We start from the raw sequence: 18,798 nt of genomic DNA on the forward strand, positions 1-18,798 counted from the left end.
CCGGCCAGAGAGGTAAGAGGAGAACCAGGAGAGGACGGAGTCTGTGAAGCCAAGGTGAGATAAGGTATGGAGGAGGAGGGGATGGTCAACAGTGTCAAAGGCAGCAGAGAGGTCAAGGAGGATTAGAATGGAGTAAGAGCCATTGGATTTGGCAAGAAGGAGGTCATGGGCTTCACTTCTCTTCACTTCATTTCACTTCTCTGGGCCTCAGTTCCCTCGTCTGTAAAATGGGGATGGAGTCTGTGAGCCCTACACAGGACAACCTGCTTACCTTGTATCTATGCTAGCGCTTAGAACAGTTCTTGGCACCAAGTAAGCACATAAATACCGACATTAACTGCCATGAGAAATCAAGGGTCAAGACGTGAGGAAGCAGCGTGGCTCAGTGGAAAGGGCCCAGTCTTGGGAATCAGAAGTCATGGATTCTAATCCCAGCTCTGCCACTTGTCATTCGTTCGTTCATTCATTCATTCATTCATTCATTCATTCATTCATCCATCCATCCATCCATTCATTCAATAATATTTATTGAGTGCTTACTATGTGCAGAGCACTGTATTAAGAGCTTGGAATGGACAATTCGGCAACAGATAGAGACAATCCCTGCCCAATGACGGGCTCACAGTCTAATCGGGGGAGACAGATGGACAAAAACAAGACAACATAATCACGATAAATAGAATCAAGGGGATGGACACCTCATTAACAAAATAAGTAGGGTAAAAAAATACAAATGTGACTTTGGGTAAGTCACTTCACTTCTCTGTCCCTCGGTTCTCTCATCTGTAAAATGGGGGTTTAAACTGTGAGCCCCACTTGGAACAACCTGATTACCTTGTATTCCCCCCCCCCAGCATTTAGAAGAGTGCTGTGTACATAATAAGTGCTTAACAAACACCATTTTTATTCTTAATAATGTTTTGAGCCAACGGGGGTCGAAGGAGCCCGGTGGCGGGCAGGTAATAAATACTATTGAATGAATGAATGAAAGGTAAGGGCCTGGTAGGGGCGACTGCGCAGGCGCACGGGGAGAGCCGGCCAGGCGGGGGGGATGACGACACCAGAGCCTTGAACCGGAAGTAGTTCGGGTGGCGGTGAGGCGCATGCGCGTTGCGTCCCTTGTTCCCTAGGAGGCGCCCCGGAAGTAGAAGTGGGTGAGGCGGCGCGGCCTTGCCCGGGTCCTGGGCTCGGCCGACGAGGGGGCGCCGGGGGGGGGGGGTTAATGAGGTTTACCTGTCCTTGATTCTGTTGACCTTGAGGATGTCTTTTTTTTGTTTTCTTCCCTTTGGCTCTGCTGTCCGCCACCCCCGTTTGGACCGCGAGCCCGTCAGGGGGCAGGGACGGTCCTTATCTGTGGCCCAACTGCCCGTGCCGAGCGCTTAGGCCAGTGCTCTGCACAGAGGAAGCGCTCAAATCGTGCCCCGCGCGGGGGAGGCCCAGAGACACCCCCCAAAAGCTGGGCAGCCCCACCCGTCGGCAGGCTTAGGAGGAGTACAGGGGACGCATTGTATGGTGCTCTCCCAAGCGCTTAGTACAGTGCTCGACTCACGGGGAGCGCTCAGTAAATGCCAGTGATTGCTTCAAGGGAATGCCGCTCCCCCCACCTCCCGAGGGCCAAGAAAACAAGCCGTGGAACCTGCCACTGGCAAGGTTATTTTCCTTCATTCAGTAGTATTTATTGAGCGCTGACTATGTGCAGAGCACTGTACCAAGCGCTTGGAATGGACAGTTCGGGCAACAGATAGAGACCATAATTATGAGGGCATTTGTTAAACGCTTATTGTGTGCCAAGCACTGTTCTAAGCGCTGGAGGGGGACAAGGTAATCAGGTTGTCCCCCATGGGGCTCACAGTCTTCATCCCCATTTTAGCGATGAGGGAACTGAGGCCCAGAGAAGTTAAGTGATTTGCCCCAAAGTCACACAGCTGACAAGTGGCGGAGCCGGGATTAGAACCCACGACCTCTGACTCCCAAGCCTGGGCTCTTTCCACCGAGCCACGCTGCTTCTCCGGCGTGCCCAATGACATCTCCCTGCCTGATGCCCATCCCTGCCCAATGACGGTCTAAACGACTGACAGTTAAAGGACAGTTACCACCGTATAGACCCTGTAGACTGAGGACCGCAGCCCTATGGTAGCATTGGCACCCAGACCTCATCCTCTCCAGTTTTTGTCTCTTGGCTTTGCCTGACATGGTTATTTTGTATCTACCCCAGCACATAGTCCAGTGCTTGGCACATAGTAAGCGCTTAAATATCATTCACTCATTTACTTCATTCAGTTATATTTATTGAGTGCCTACTGTGTGCCTATTAAGCACATCCTCTACCCCCAACGAGTTACCATTGAAAGGCCAGCCCCCTAAAGGAGCGGTGCTGACCACTTTCTAGATAGACTGGTTGTTTCTGGAGCGGCTGGGGTCCTTTTGTAGATGAATGGGATGTTCTGGAGCGGCTGGGGGCCCTTTTCGGAAACAAGCAGTTGCATGTTCTTGCCAATAATAACAGTGGTATTTATTAAGCACTTTCTAGGTGCCAAGCACAATGCAGAGCCCTGGGATAGGTACAAGATAAACAGATGGGACGTAATTCCCCTTCCCCACATGGACTGACGGCTCTAGAACCGGCCCGGCTCACAGCCCCTGCCTTTCAGACCACCAGAACCGTGGGGGAGAGAGTTAGGGAAGAGACTGTGGCCACCTTCTCCCCATCCCATCCCGGCTCCGATCCCTCTGTGGTGACTGGTCCCGGAGGGAGGGACAGGCATTAGGAGCAGGGCCTTGATCAGCTTAATGAAATAAGCCAGTGGTTTTGAGTGGACCAGTTACTGGCCCAGGGGTGGCTTGCAGGGTGGGGCTTCCCTGTCCTCAGGCCGGGGACACTTGGGTTTCCAGCCTGGTGAGCTATTTCCTCCCAGGTGACATCCTCGTTTTCTGTAGGAGAATGGCAGGAAAAGTCAAATGGGTAACGGATATCGAGAAGTCCGTGCTGATCAATAACTTCGAGAAGAGAGGATGGATTCAAGTGGCCGAAAATGAAGACTGGAATTTTTATTGGTAAGAGCCATTTCCTCTTCGCTTTTCCCAAGCTGGATTTGGGGGTTTTACCTTCCGTTCTAGTGCCGCGAATTCCCACCGGCTCCTCGCCATGGAGCAGATGTTTCCCAAATAACTGGAACTGGGTCATGTTGGGCCTTTCTATTACAGAGTGCACGGTTTTCTTCCCCAAGCAGTTTAGCCAGACGTAAGCCCTGTGCTCCTATCGGGGACTCCCCGTTGTTGTAGGATGACCTGTGCCTCAGAGCCCTAACAAGGCCTGTGGGGATTCACGGAGAAAGAACTAGCCAAGGTCCCTATCCTTGAAGAACTTGCGGTCTCCCGAGGGAACCAGGACTCAACTGGCTATGTGAACGGGCTTATGAATAGGTCCTAGCGGCAGAAGTATGAAATGTTAAAGAACCCTATGACCGCCTGTCCATTCCCCCACTTTCGCCCCACTGCTCCTCTGCTCCCCCTGCCCACTCCCCTGCTCCCTCTCTCATCACAGGATAAGAAGCCCAGCAGAAATTTAAGGTGAGTGATGGGGGAACCAGGGTGGCATCCCCGGCCTTTTTGATGGATGGTGGTCAGGGATGTGGGGGTTCCCCTTTCCACCCTTTCCTGAGATGAGGGGGACCCCAAATCATTCTGTTTTGCACAGCACTTTGGGAGGCCTTTGGATGCAGGGGCCAAGTCCAAAGGATGCAGGGAGAGAGGATGCAAGGACCCTATTTTCCTCTGCTCCTTCTTCCTCCCTTCCCCCACTCTTCTCTCTTTTCCCCCTCTGCATCTTCTCCCAATTTCCTTCCCTCTCCCTGACACCCTGGAGGTTTCTGGGAGGGACCTGTGTTCAGAAGCTGCTGGAGACGCAAGCCAGTCAGGAAACGGTGAAAAGGAGAAGCAGAGAACTCTTGGAAGCATTCAGGTTTTCTCAATGTGAGAACTCAGTCACAGATTTTGAGAGGTAGTCCCCATTGCCGTCAACTTGCCGGATGAGCCCCAAGTCTCGCTTCCTTTCGAGTGCGTTCTCATGCACAACATTAGCTGGAAGCCCAGATTCCAAATACGCAGCCCCCTGGCCAACGCTGAGGGATTCTGATCGTTTGGCCCTTTTGGTCTTCGGTAGCTTCACAAACATCTTTCTCCAGCCTCAGTCGGACCCATCCTCCCCGTAGCCTTAAGCAGCCGATCGCGATGCGAGGTCTGAGAATGATTGGACTCGAGGCCACCATTCTAGAAAGTTGGGCCCACTGTGCCTCCTCCATCACCGGCTCAAGAGGCGTCGTTTTCTGACTCAGCCTGGTCTGAGCCCCCAGGAACCTGTTCCTCGGCCCACTGAATCCCCTTCCTAGGAGCCTTTACAGCGAGGCCCACAGAAACCCACCCCATCTGCCTGAGCTCTACCTAGGCCACATCTTCAGCAAGGAACCACCTGAGAGATTCCCAGTTGCATCGTCTGTCCCAGATCCCTCCTCATGTTGGTACAGCCTGGGCGTAAGAGGCGGGGGAATGGAGCTTGGGTTTTCCGAGCCCCCATCCCCCAATCCCACCGCTTCTCTCTCAGGATGAGTGTCCAAACGATCCGGAACGTTTTCAGCGTGGAAACCGGCTACCGCCTCTCCGACGATCAGATCGTCAACCACTTCCCGAACCACTATGAGCTGACCAGGAAGGACCTGATGGTAAAGAATATTAAGCGGTACAGAAAAGAACTCGAGAAAGAAGGGAGCCCCTTAGCAGAGAAGGATGAGAATGGCAAGCACCTTTACTTGGGTATGTGTCTCGTGGGTGAGCCGATGATTAGCTTGATTGCTGGACTGTGACCGTGTCACGCCCAGAGCCCCACATCCCACTTCCCCGGCCCACTTTGGATTCTGACATGTTGGCGTGTAGGCAGATCTGAGAGGGCCGCACTTGTGGCCATGCTGGGTTTGATGTTAAAGCCGTGGGCGGTCTGACCCTCAAACCGTTGGGCAGAGTTTCCTCCTACTGTTTCCCCCCGGGAGCTGAGGCTGGTTGATCCTTTCGGTCAGTGTGGTGATGGTCTTTGGGGTCGGTCACTGTGAATCTACAGTCCATGATGCAGATGGGGCCGGTGTGGAGGGGTCGACTAGAGACGGTGGCTCGGTGGGCCTTGACGTTGTCTCTTTGTCCTTGCGACTTAGATTTTGTGCCGGTCACTTTCATGCTTCCTGCCGATTACAACCTCTTTGTAGAGGAATTCAGAAAAAACCCTTCCAGCACCTGGATTATGAAACCTTGTGGGAAAGCGCAGGGAAAGGGGATATTCCTCATCAACAAACTGTCGCAGATTAAGAAGTGGTCTCGGGACAGCAAGACGTCCTCGTAAGTACAGAGGAAGCGTGAGACTGGCGTGTCTCAATTCCATATCTCAATTTCGTATCTGAGGCATTTTTCACGGTAGAGCTGAAAGGAGACACTAGGGCCCTGGTGACTAATCAAAACCTCAGGCCTCCCGCCCAAGCAGGCGTGAGCATTTTCAGGAGAAGGGATGCCCCTTTCACTTCACCCAGGGGAGATGGACTCAACATCTCTATGGATCAGGGAGGCCGGGACTTGGTGAGTAGATGCCCTGAGATGCAGCGAGCAGGGACCTGACCTCTCTATCCTACCCTGCGGTCCTGTTTGGACCTCAGTTTTCCCATTTGAGAAATGGAGTGACAAAGTCCAGCGCCCCTCGGTAGTGTGGTGCGGATGAGTTGTAGATCATCCGAGCTATCTGCATTGTTCCCGGAGACGTGTCACGTGCTTGGTATTTGATTATCGGGCAGGTGAGGTGTGGTTCTTTAGGTCTAGTTCAGCAGATTGTTTGGGTGGTGGTTTAGGTGGTCCCTAGTAACCCGGGTGGTGAACCCGGTGTGGCGGCGGGATTTGTGTGAACCACGTAAATGGACCACTAGAGAAGTCGCAAGGCCTAGTGGAAAGAGCACGGGCTAGAGAGTCAGAGGATCTGGGTTCTAATCCCAGCTCTGCCACGTGTCTACTGTATGACCTTGGGCAAGTGGCTTCACTTCTCTATGCCTCAGTTACCTCTTCTGTAAAATGGGGATTAAATCTTACTCCCTCCTGTGTAGACTGTGAGCCTTATGTGTGATAGGGAGAAAGTCCAATCTGATTAATGTGCATCTACCCCAGCACTGAGAACAGCACTTGCCAGGGTGACCATGGTGTCCCTTCCTAGAAGAGCCCGACTGGGTAGAGCCCTGGATCACCACCACAGTCTGCTTCCTCTCAAAGGTCACCTGTGATCTTCTTCTCACCAAAGCCATTGTCCTCTCCACCCTAATTGTCCTCGACCTCTCAGTTGCCTTCGATACTGTCGACCACCCCCTTCTCCTGGAAATGTTATCCAATATCGGCTTCACTGACATTGTTTTCTCTGGGTTCTCCTGTATCTCTCTGGCTATTTATTCTCAGTCTTTTTCGTGGGTTCCTCCTCTGTCTCCCACCCCCTAACTGTGGGAGTCCCTCAGGCTTCAGTCCCTTCTATTCTCCATCTCCCTTGAAGGACTCTCCAATAATCAGGTTGGATACACTCCCCGTCCCACATAGGGCTCACAGTCTTAATCCCCAATTTATTGAGGTAACTGAGGCACGGAGAAGTTAAGTGGATTGCCCAAGGTCACATAGCAGACATATGGCAGAGCTGGGACTAGAACCCCGGTCCCTCTGACTTCCAGGCCTGTGCTCTATCCACTAGGCCACGCTGCTTCCCCACTTCTTATCCCTCTCCCTTCTGCATTGCCCTGATTTGCTATCTTTATTCACCCCTCCCTCAGGCCCACAGCATTTACAAACATATCCATAATTTATATTAATGTCTGTCCCCACCGATCTAGACTGTAAGTTTGTTGAGGTCAGGGAATATGTTTACCCACTCTGTTATGTTATTGTATTTTCCCAAGTGCTTAGTACAGTGCCCAGCACACAGTAAGTGCTCGATAAATGCGAGCGATTGATTTATTGATCGATTGCCCCGGTGGGTGGAGAGAGAGAGCAGGAGAGGGGGCAGAACTTTGTCATATGATTCTGAGCCCAAGGTTCGGCGCTTTCCAGGTTCGTGGCCCAGCCGTCTAAAGAAGCCTACGTGATCTCGCTGTACATTAACAACCCGTTATTGATTGGCGGGAGGAAGTTCGACCTGCGCCTGTACGTGCTGGTATCCACGTACCGCCCCCTGCGCTGCTACATGTAAGGATGCTCACTTCCCCGTTTCCCTCAGCCCGGCCGGAGGGCTTGGGACGGGGGTGGCCGGGTAGGCAGAGTGGAGAAGTTGCCCGTCCGCAGCGTGACTTCGCTGCGCTTCTCAGCTACTTCCTCTAGCTAGAGCTCTTAAATGCCTCTCACCCCTCTCCTAGGTACAAATTGGGGTTTTGTCGGTTTTGCACAGTGAAATACACGCCCAGTACCAGTGAGTTGGACAACATGTTTGTTCATCTCACCAACGTGGCCATCCAGAAACATGGGGTAAGTTGGGTCCCATGAGGAATTTTTCCATTGCCTTTTCTATAGCAACCAAGCAAGGCTGATTGATTCCCCCCCCCCCCGTACCCCCCCACCCCAGAACGAACCCTTCCCTGCCGTCTCTCTCCACCCACCTGGGGCAGCACTTTGGTATTCCTTCATTCATTCATATTTATTGAGCGCTTACTGTGTGCAGGCACAGTATGAAATATGAATAAATACTATTGAATGAATGCAGAGCACTGTACCAAGCGGTCGGGAGAGTGCAACATAACAATAAACAGACATATTCCCTGCCCACAATGAGCTTGCATTCTAGATAAAGAGGCAGTAATATAATAAGTTATGGAGCTTAAAGCCTAGTGGCAGATAGCACTTGGATGACAACTTTGCTGCTCCCTCTGGGTTGAGCCTGTGTGTCTGTGTGTGTGTGTGTATATGTGCCTCTGGAAGTCGGGTGGACCCGACCCTGCTTGTGGCCGTAGTGGGAGCCGTGAAGGGAGTGATATTGGATGGGCAGGGAGGAGGGCAGACCCCGACTGTGGCCTCAGGCCTGTCCTGGGAGCTCAGCCACCAGAGGCCTGGCATAGGACAATGGACACCCCGGCCCCTCGAGCCTCCGGGGCCACCTGCATCCCCCCAACCCCCTAGTGAGATCAGGGGCCCCCCCTCTCTGAGATAATAATGTTGGTATTTGTTAAGCGCTTACTATGTGCAAAGCACTGTTCTAAGCACTGGAGGGATACAGGGTGATCAGGTTGTCCCTCATGGGGCTCACAGGCTTCATTCCCATTTTACAGATGAGGGAACTGAGGCCCAGAGAAGTGAAGTGACTTGCCCAAAGTCACACGGCTGGCAAGCGGCAGAGCCGGGATTAGAACCCATGACCTCCAACTCCCAAGCCCGGGCTCTTTCCACTGAGCCACGCTGCTTCTCTGAGTGAGATAGTCACTCAATCAGTAGGATTTTTTGAGCGCCTGCTGGGGGCAGAACAGTGGACTAAGTAAGCATTTGGGAAGGGACAGTAGAGATAGTAGACCTGATCCATGCCTTCTTGGGGCTTAGGGCTACCGGGTGCAGAGCACTGAAGTGAGTGCTTGGGAGAGGACAGTAGAGGGAGTCGATGCCATTCCTGCCCTCAAGGAGCTGTCTAGCAGCAGTAGAATAAATGAGGAGGAGAAAGGAGAAGGGGATGTGCATAGGAGTTGGTGCCTGTGCAGTGGGGCTGGAATAAGACATGTAGTGATACAAATAATGGGAATGCGGGGCGGCAGAGATCCAGGATGTGGGGCAGCAGCAATACAGTGGGCAGTGGGGCAGGGGGGATGTGGGGATGCAATGAGTGCAGGACTGCAGGATGCAGAAGGCGGGGTAGTGGGGATGTGACGTGCGGGACAGTGGGCAACATGCAGTTTCCCTAAGTGGGGGCACCCAGAAGCAGCGAGAAGCCTTGTTTTTCCCGAATGTTGTCAGGATGACTACAATCACATCCACGGGGGCAAGTGGACGGTGAATAACTTGAGGTTGTACCTGGAGAGCACGCGCGGGAAGGAGGTCACGAGCAAACTGTTTGATGACATCCACTGGATCATCGTGCAGTCGCTCAAGGCCGTAGCGGTAAGTGAGGCCGTGGGAACTGGGAAACTCGCAGAGACTCATCTTCTGTTGTGGGGGGTAGAGGTGGCGGGGGTGCCTATCCTTGGGGAAGTGGGGGGGTGGTTGGTGGGAGGGCCTTCATTTTGCTGGTCTTCCTCTCACTTCAGCCCGTAATGAACAATGACAAGCACTGCTTCGAGTGCTACGGCTACGACATCATCATCGACGACAAGCTCAAGCCGTGGCTGATTGAGGTAATGGAGCCATCTCGGGGTGCCATCCTGGGGTGCCGTCCCGGGCTGCCATCCTGGGCTGTGGCCCTCACATTCCTTCTCCTGGGGGGCTGGTTCATAGCATCGTTGGGCTCAGAGTGGGTGATGCAGTAAGACCACCGCCCCCCGCCCCAAGGGGGACAGTTTGGCTTGGAGACACTTGCTGGTCCACTGCCTGCTCTGGAGCAGCCAGCTCATGCCTTAGAGGGAGCCACCAGCTTGAAAACCAACCAGTAGTCTTTACTGAGCAGTTACTGAGTTCAGAGCACTGTACTAAAGTGCTTGGGAGAGGACAATATAGCAGAGTGGGTGGGCACGTTCCCTGCCCACAATAATAATAATAATAATTATGGGATTTGTTAAGCACTTACTGTGTGCCAAGCACTTTTCTAAGCTCTGGGGTAAATACAAGGTAATCAGGTTGTCCCACGTGGGGCTCACAGTCTTCATCCCCATTTTACAGATGAGTTAACTGAGGCACAGAGAAGTTAAGTGGCTTGTGCAAGGTCACACAGCAGATAAGTGGCAGAAGCGGGATTAGAACCCACATCCTCTGACTCCCAAGCCCATGCTCTTGCCACTAAGCCACGCTGCTTCTCTTCACAAGGAGCTGACAGTGTACAGGGGGAGTCCGATGTTAAAGTAGATTAGGGAGAGAAGAAAGAGTACAGTATTTCAGGCCTCCAGAGAACATAGAAGCATTTTGAGCCTCCTGATAACAGCACACGGTTGTCCAGTCCACAAGGCTGCAGTCAAATCGGTCAAATTGGGCTTGACCAGACCAGTGGGTTACTGGGGGTCACGCTCTCCTCTGCCCCATGCAAGCCCCAGGCACCTCCCGGGCCTGGCGGGGCCAGAAGTCAAAAGATCAGTGTGCTCAGCCCAGGCTCATAGGGTCGGTTGCAAAAGAGACCACTATCTCTGGGGATGAATCCCATGGGGCCTCTGGGCCAGGCGGGACCTTTGGGGGCATGGGCTAGTGGAAAGAGCAGAGGCCTTGGAGTCAGAGAACTTGAGTTCTATTCCCAATTCTGTCACTTACTTGCTGCATGACCTTGGGAAAGTCCCCTAACTTCTCAATGCCGTAGGCCCCTCATCTGCAAAATGGGGATTCAGTAGCTGTTCTCCCTCTGACTTAGACTGCGACCCCATATGGGACCTGATGATCTCGTGTCTACCCCAGAGCTCTGTACAGGGCTTGGCAGATAACGCTTAACAAATATCACAGGTATCATTATTATTATTATTCCCTTCACACTCAAGGAGTCGGCGCCGCAAGGTAGATTCCCGCCCTGAATGTGGGTGACCCGCTCCGACGCTCCAAATCGCTGGTCATTTGGGATTTGAATTGGACTCTGCAAATTAAAATGGGGCACTCCCTGTGGGTCTGTGGACAGCCTTTCCAAATTTGTGTTTTGGAGCTCAGCCACCAGGTGCAAACGTGTCTTCTCCGTAGCAGGTTTCACTGTCCTCTGTGACTTGTTTGACTGGAAGTGGACCCTCCCCCTCCCTTCTGCTTTATCCACACCCCTTCTCCCCTCTCCTGAGGTGGGATGATAATACAAAAGGCCTGGTGGAAAATTAAATTGGCCCTCTCGACCACTCAGCCCGCCACAGGTCATCATTTGCCACGCCGTTTATCGAGACCTTATTGGGAAGGCTGTCAGGGTGGGGAAAGACAAGCACCCTTTTGCTCATTGTAATTAATTTCATTTTTAATAATGGAATTTGTTAAGCTCTTGCTAGGGGCTGAGCACTGACCTCAGCGTGGGGGCAGGATCAAGATAATCTGGTTGGAGACGGTCCCGATCCCTCGTGTGGTTCTCAGTTTCCGGGACTCTTTCCGGCTGCAGAACCCGGCAAGGTGGCACGAAGGCGGGGGCGGTTCAGGAGACCCATTTTGCTGTGGAACAACAGGAGCCCTTCCTGCTGCACGTCCAAGGGAACCAGCTTGACCAGAGCCAGGCAAATGTCAATCAGACCTACACTGCTTTATGAGGCCGCGTTGGGCTCTGAGCCCAGGTCCAGTTTCTAATTGGGGGTTCTGCTCAAATTCAGCCTCAGGAGCCGTGTCCCACGGGCCACATTCAATCACTCAGTGATAGTTATTGAGCACTTGCTGTGTGCAGAGCACTGTACTAATCACTTAGCACTGTACTTGCCGAGAAGGTGAGGCTATGAGCCCCATGTGGGACAGGCACTGTGTCCAACCTGATGGACTTATATCTACCCCAGCACTTTGAACAGTGCTTAACACGTAGTAAGCGCTTAATCAATGCCATTATTATTATTATTCCCGCTGCTGGGAAAGGAATACAGGCAGCAAGCTAAAGAGATGGCATGTCTGGAATCCACTTTACAGAAAAGGAGTGTTAAGGTGCCCCAGAGATGGCAGTGACCAGCAGCACGTGGGGGATCGTTAATGTTGGTATTTGTTAAGCGCTTACTATGTGCCGAGCACTGTTCTAAGCGCTGGGGTAGACACAAGGGAATCAGGTTGTCCCACGTGGGGCTCACAGTCTTAATCCCCATTTTACAGATGAGGTAACTGAGGCACAGAGAAGTTAAGTGACTTGCCCACAGTCACACAGCTGACAAGTGGCGGAGCTGGGATTCGAACTCATGACCTCTGACTCCAAAGCCCGTGCTCTTTCCACTGAGCCACGCCGCTTCTCTATCGTGAAATGGCACCAGAGAGTGTTGCCTGCTCCCGCATGCTAGCACACACACACACACACACACACACACACACACACACACACACACACAAGTGTTCCACTCTAAACGACGTCAGTTAGGAAGGAAGGGGCCTCATATGGTCTGCGGTGGGATTCCAGCCTGGGAGGAGCAGAAAACCCTTCCGAAAGAGTAGAGCACTGGGGAGCCTGGTCCCAGAGCTGCTGGTCTGGGCCTAATTGGGTGGCCCGGCGATCTGACGCCGCTCTAGCCAGCAGAACCCCCCGTGTGGCCCCGGCCCTCAGCCCACAGGTTAGAAGGAGGAGATGCCGGAAAAAGATCTTGTTGTTGACGCTGCTGTTGTCATCGCCCTGGTGGCCTCCCAGGTCAATGCCTCGCCGTCCCTCACCTCCAGCACAGCCAACGACCGCATCCTCAAATACAACCTCATCAACGACACCCTGAATATTGCCGTGCCCAACGGTGAAATTCCAGACTGCCGGTGGAACAAATCACCCCCCAAGGAAGCGCTGGGGAACTACGAGATTCTGTAAGTGGGAACGGGCGGGGACCCAGAGTCACCTGGCTGGTGGGCCTAGCTTTTTGGTCCAGTGGAAATCTGGTCCATGCGTAGCATTAGGCAGGCCGTGTTTCTTTTCTAATAATGTTGGTATTTGTTAAGCGCTTACTATGTGCAGAGCACTGTTCTAAGCGCTGGAGTAGACACAGGGGAATCAGGTTGTCCCACGTGGGGCTCACAGTCTTAATCCCCATTTTACAGATGAGGGAACTGAGGCACAGAGAAGTTAAGTGACTTGCCCACAGTCACACAGCCGACAAGTGGCAGAGCTGGGATTCGAACTCATGAGCCCTGACTCCAAAGCCCGTGCTCTTTCCACTGCGCCACGCTGCTTCCCCAGAAGGCTTTTCTCCCAGAAGGCTGAGGGCTGACCTGGGCGCAAGCCTTATGGAGCATGATTGCGTAAACCGTGTACTTCTGGGGGTTCCCCCCCCTTCCCAACCCAGACCACGACTCACCAACGAATCAGGAACGCGGCATCCCTGCCTGGTTTTCCAGGGTGAGGGAAGGCATTCTCACCTGGCTCTCCCCTATCTATGATGAAGGGGAAACAGGAAACAGAAGGAAGTTGTCCTGGCCCTTGAAGGCTACCGGAAAGCAAGCGCTAAGGCCCCACCCCTCAGAGTGCCGAGCTCCCATTTTCCAGGAGGCAAATGGCGGACTCAGACCCAGATCCATCTCGGCCATCCGAGCGATTCAGTGAGAGCTGAACGACGAGCCGGACCCAAGTCACTGGCAGAGTCTGTGAGGCCAAGATGACGGATCCATATTTGGGTCAGGATTGCTGGGTTTATTGAGCTGGTGTCGAGGAGGATCGCCATACAGCAGGTGACTGGGCGCTCCATCCCGCTTCTGGGGCTCTTGAACTGATCTCTGCTGAGCATTTCGCCCTCCAGGCCCCCGCCCTCCCAGCTTGGCTTGTCGGTGGCTTGGCTTGATGCAACACTAGTTTTGTTGTCCTTACCGTCCTAGGTACGACGAAGAGTTGGCCCAGAGTGAGGGAGCGGACCGGGATTTGAGGAATCGGCCCGGTCAGTCCGTCGGGTCCAAGGGTGGTCGAGTGAGAGACGCAGGAAGGGCCATGCTCACGACGTGGAAATAGCGACACCCGGCAACAAGGTGGCTGCCAGACCTGGACTCTGTGGGGACTCAGACGGGCCTGGCCTTGATCCAGGGGCTTCTGACAATCTCCCCATCCTGACTGCTCCCTCCCCCACCAACATGCTACTGGGAAGCAGAGTCCCAACCCGGCTGGGAGACCCAGTGGTCCAGTTGCACTCTCCTGCCCGAGAGACGGCCATTCACCGTTGACTGCTGCCCGCTGTCCCCGTGGTCCTGGTGGACCCTGTGGTAGGAGCCTGCCCACCTATTGCGCGAGGCCTCGCCTGTTCCAGAAAGCGGCTCCCAGCTGTGTTTTGCCTAAAGGATTCACCCTCAGGCGGCTCCCAGCCCTGGGACCAGGCACAGGCACGTTTGGTTTTGGGTTTGCTTTGGCTTTCGGTCTCCTCCGGCATGCCTTGGGCAAGCCAGTGACGGTGGCAGGTGCAGGTATATGATCACGTGTGTCCAGCCCAGTTGGTGCGGGCCCGTCCTTGCCTGGGGTGGAGTGAATTTCAAAGCGGTGAGGGAGGAGGTGGCCACCTCGGCACCCGCTCTGACAGTTGTGACCTGTTCTCGGCTTTCTCCTCCTGTGCCAGTGCCAGGTCCGGGGGAGGGTCTCATTGGTGGGAGTCGATGGTCAGCCCCAACCTCACGGCCCTCTCCTGGGCGGCACATCACCGTGCTGGTCTTCTCCGACCGACTTGGGGAAAATCAAGAGGAGGCCGGGGAGCACTGTGGCCAACACATCAGCGATCTGATCGTTTGGGTTGATGGATACACCAGAGGAACTCCAGAGGCCTTGGGCCACTTCAGCTTGAGGGCTTCTATAGCGCTTTCTCCTTCAATCAATCGGTGGAATTATCTGAGCACCTTCAGGTGCAGGGCACTGTACTAATGAGTCCAACGATGGTATTCATTGAACACTTGCTGTGTGCAGAGCACTGTACTTAAGCACTTGGATGAGGACAATACTATAGAGATAGTAAGCACGATCCCTGCCCACAAGGGACTTCCAGTTTAATGCGGGAGACTGACGGAACTTATTTATAGAAAGGAGAAAAAAGAGAAGGGAACGGTAGAGAGGTGGAATAAGTACTTAAATAATAATGAAAATTAACATGAACAGGAGGGCCCTGGGGACTTGGACAACTTAAATGGGTGCAGTGCGGCCTGGGGAGAAGAACATTAATCAGGGAAGGCTTCCTGGAGGAAATGGGATTTCAGAAGAGCATCGATGCAGTCTGTCAGATACTCTCTTGAAACGCTATCCTTCTACCCTGGGGAAGACCTCGTTCTAATACTTTACCTCAAAAAGAATCCTGTCACCTCAGGTCCTGTCCTGCCCATCCCGGTGTGAGAGTTTTGGAATGTATAATTGGTATGTGAGAAGTCCCTCAGGTGGTTTTCTCCCAGCCAGGAAGGTAGTAGAACTGGAGACTGCAAAGAAACTAGAGACTCTGCAGGCCAACTGACCAGTCTACTGCAGGTCAAATGATTTTTGGGCCATTCGACCTTCCCTTGTCCTGAGTGGGCCTGGGGATTTTGCTTTGAAGTGTGAAAAAAACCACAAAACTAGGCTTCCAATAGTGGTAGTCATCATAGTAATAGTGGGGGGTGGGGGCGAACTGTATTATTGAGGGCCCACTGAGTGCGGTGCCCTGTAAAAACCACTTTAAGCTTTCATTAGTTGTCGTAGTAACGGTATTTATTGAGGCCCCACTGGGCGCAGTGCACTAAAGAAGTACAGTGGATGAAACACGTACCCACAAGAAGCTTACCCTCAGTTGGGGAAGGAGACATAGAACTATTTAAATTGCAACTGATCTGAATCTTACTGAAGAAATTTTGTGGTCTGGAGAAAGAGTGCTGAGATTTGGCCCCAGCTCTGCCACTGACTCACCGGGTGATGCCGTATGAGTCACTGACTACTCTGTGGCTCAGTTTCTCCAGCCAATCTGTTCTACCTTACCTCAGGCGATGTGATGGAAAATGAGATAATGTATGGAAAAGGGCTTTCAGTTCTTAGGGAGAAAAAATATCTCAGTTTGAGGCATTTATCACTGCAGTTTGTATGTGACTGGATCTTTGCTGATTCGAACATTTGATTTTTGCAGGTGATTTTCCAGTAGAGTGCTCAAGATCATGTGTGTGGTTCTGTCTTTGATGTGGTACCCTCCGGTCTCCCAACCTAGCCCCAGATGCTACCGCCATCCTTTTTTAAAAAAATGGTATTTAAATCTTAGTCCGTGCTAGGCACTGTACTAAGCGCTGGAGTAGATACAGATATTCAGGTTGGACGCAGTCCATGACCTATATGGGGCTCACAGTCTTAATCCCCAGTTTGCAAATGAGGGAACTGAAGCACAGAGAAGTGAAGTGAGTTGCCCAAGGTCACACGGCAGGCAAGGGGCAGAGCCAGGATTAGAACCCAGATCCTTCTGACTCCCGGGCCTCTGCTCTATCCACTAGGCCATTCTGTGCTTCTCACTCCTGTTCCTTGATCCCAACCAGAGCTGCTGGACTGGAGCATCAAACTCTGTTCAGCCCATCCGGGCTTGACAGTCAAGCACACCAAGATGTGCTGATTGATCTAGGTGACAGAACCCAGCGCTGTCTTGAGTGACAGTCTAGCTTGGTCTGTGAGCCCCATATGAGATGGAGATTCTCTCGACCCGATTAACTCATATCTATCCCAGTGCTAAGAACAGCGCTTGGCATATAGTAAGCACTTAAGAAATATCACTGTTACTGGGGGTAGGAGCCTAGTGTGTTTCACAGAGAAGCAGCATGGCACAGTGGATAGAGCACAGGCCTGGGAGTCAAAAGGTCATGTGTTCTAATTCCAACCCCTCCACGTGTCTGCCATGTGACATTGGGCAAATCACTTCACTTCCCTGGGCCTCAGTTCCCTCATCTGTAAAATGGGGATTAAGACCGTGAGCATCACATCGGGCAGGGATTGTGTCCAACCCGATTTGCTTGTATCCATGTCAGCGCTTAATATGGTATCTGGCACATAGTAAGCGCTTAACAAATGCCATCATCATTATTATCATTACTGTGATTATTATTACATAATAATAATGTGGTGGAAGGACTGGGAGGAGCCTAGCACTAGGCAGAGAGAGCAGGGTAAGGTGGGTCCTGTGGCAGGAAGACCCACATTGGTGAAAGCATGTGCTATGGCAGGTGTTTCCTCCGATCCCGCCCAAACCCACTCGCCAGCACTGCGCTCGCCCTGGAAAACATTTGTGTATAAACAGGAGCTTTCCACCGGCTGATGGGAACAGAGCGGTGAGGTCCCGCTCAGGGTCATGGTCCCCCACCACCCCCCATAAGTGCCAACCCTGTCCCTCCACTACATGCTCAGCTTGATGCTCCAACAATGAGCCTCTTGAGCACCAACAAGATGTCCCTGGGCCACTGAGCGACTGACATGGCTCCCGGTTCTCAGGTCATGGGCCCCAGACCTCCTGGGTCTGCCCTGCTCTGCAGAGGGAGGACGAGTCCCCCGCCCCCTGAGCCCCCTGGTCCATGCTGTTCTCTCAGAGCAAGAGCATTTCCCAACCGTGCTTCCAGGCCTGCCTGTTATTCTGCGAGTTATAAAGCCCTCCCTCAAATTTATAGGCTCTGAGCAGGCCTTTCTGCTGCATCCCAAGTGCTGAGAATTTGGAGATTTTTGCATGTGTCGGCAAGCCACTTAATGATTCCTGACCCTGAGGCCATTTTAATGAGGTCCTTCCACGCCCTGCCCCATTGAGGAATAGTAGTCCGGCGGGTCTTGGATTTTGTCTGAACCAAGATCGTCATGACCCAAGGATCAGGAAAAGGCAGGGCGTTGCAGGAAGGTGAATTTGTCCTTCCTTTCCTCCCTCCCTCCCTCGGCCTTGGCCGTAGCGCCGGGAGTTCCCCACTACAGCGAGAGATGTGAAGCAAGATTGGGACAGTCTGGGACAGTCTATGGGGAGGTCATTTCCTGTTCGGGTTGGGGGTGGTGGTTCTGGGTCAGCACAAGTTCTAGAAGTCTAGGGGAAGAACCTGGGCTCCTCTGCTGTCTTAACTCCCGTTGAGGAGCAAGCTTTCTGTTTCCTACCCAAGGGCACTTGGGAGTCAGTCCAGGCCGGGAGGTGGCAGGCGGCTGCCGGAGCCTGCCCACCCCCGAGACGACCGGCCCAAGGGACAGCCTATCGGTCTCAGTGGTCTCTGATCCCCACCGTGGCCCTGGGCTCTCTTTGAGCACGGGAGAGGAGGGGCCTGCCCGGACCAGACTGGGATTCTAATGACGCTTGTTGAATTCCTACAAATCACATCCCCCAGAGTCTTGGCTATCTTCAAGCTCCCGATGGGGTTAAGGGGGATTTTCATAGGCAAAAACATGGCCGAGACCCAGGGATTTCCTGTGGACTCCCTGCATTGTGTCACCACTCTGCTGAGGTGGCAGAGGTGGGGACAGGGTCTGGAGCAGAGATGACCAACTCGTTTTCCAGCCCCGGATCAGCCCCCGGAGATCAGGCCCAGGGACCCACTAGCATTTTTAGCGTGTTCACACCCAGGCAGGTCCAGTGAAATTCCAATCCTAACCCACAATCAGATCGCATCTGGTGCGGGTGCAGTTCAGGCACAAACTGTCCTCAGGCTTGCCACACCTCTGTTCCCTAGAGTTGTGTCTTGGTTCCACAAAGGAAAAGTTGTTTAGCAAAGGCAAGTCCTTGGAGAGCGTGAGCTTGGGATCAGAAGGACCTGGGTTCTAGTCCCAGCTCTGTCACTTATCTCTTGAGTGGCCTTGAGAAGCAGCATAGCTCAGTGGAAAGAGCACGGGCTTTGGAGTCAGGGCTCCTGAGTTCGAATCCCAGCTCTGCCACTTAGCTGTGTGACTGTGGGCAAGTCACTTCACTTCTCTGTGCCTCAGTTACCTCATCTGTAAAATGGGGATTAAGACTGTGAGCCTCACGTGGGACAACCTGATTACCCTGTATCTACCCCAGTGCTTAGAACAGTGCTCTGCACATAGTAAGTGCTGAACAAATACCAACATTATTACATTATTAAGTC

The 18,798-nt window shown here is 53.0% G+C and overlaps 1 protein-coding gene across 3 annotated transcripts; it reads left to right on the forward strand.

Moving 5' to 3' along the window:
• The first annotated feature begins 1,092 nt into the window (after window positions 1-1,092).
• TTLL1 (tubulin tyrosine ligase like 1) lies at window positions 1,093-15,889 on the forward strand. 3 transcript variants are annotated; one of them, XM_029079099.1, is made up of 10 exons: window positions 1,093-1,150; window positions 2,938-3,054; window positions 4,601-4,809; window positions 5,202-5,382; window positions 7,114-7,248; window positions 7,416-7,524; window positions 8,995-9,138; window positions 9,285-9,371; window positions 12,452-12,615; window positions 13,618-15,889. In XM_029079099.1, exons 2-10 carry the CDS (start codon window positions 2,942-2,944, stop codon window positions 13,745-13,747), a joined length of 1,272 nt encoding a protein of 423 aa, XP_028934932.1. In that variant the 5' UTR covers window positions 1,093-1,150; window positions 2,938-2,941; the 3' UTR covers window positions 13,748-15,889. The 3 variants fall into 3 exon arrangements, with proteins under 3 accessions (XP_028934932.1, XP_028934933.1, XP_001508059.3); XM_029079100.2 differs by having other exon boundaries at window positions 1,118-1,154; XM_001508009.4 differs by lacking the exon at window positions 1,093-1,150 and adding an exon at window positions 1,173-1,650.
• Window positions 15,890-18,798: the final 2,909 nt, after the last annotated feature.

Source organism: Ornithorhynchus anatinus, chromosome 14 (genome assembly GCF_004115215.2).
Source record: "Ornithorhynchus anatinus isolate Pmale09 chromosome 14, mOrnAna1.pri.v4, whole genome shotgun sequence".
Classification (NCBI taxonomy): Eukaryota; Metazoa; Chordata; class Mammalia; order Monotremata; family Ornithorhynchidae; genus Ornithorhynchus; species Ornithorhynchus anatinus.

What these genes read in the sequence shown, in the direction of transcription:
- TTLL1 (XM_001508009.4), top strand. Translation starts at nt 1,589, where the DNA reads ATGCCGCTCCCCCCACCTCCCGAGGGCCAAGAAAACAAGCCGTGGAAC. An exon ending in TGGCCATCCAGAAACATGGG is followed by an intron (nt 7,525 to 8,994) that starts GTAAGTTGGGTC and finishes GAATGTTGTCAG; the next exon opens with GATGACTACAATCACATCCA. An exon ending in TCAAGCCGTGGCTGATTGAG is followed by an intron (nt 9,372 to 12,451) that starts GTAATGGAGCCA and finishes GTGGCCTCCCAG; the next exon opens with GTCAATGCCTCGCCGTCCCT.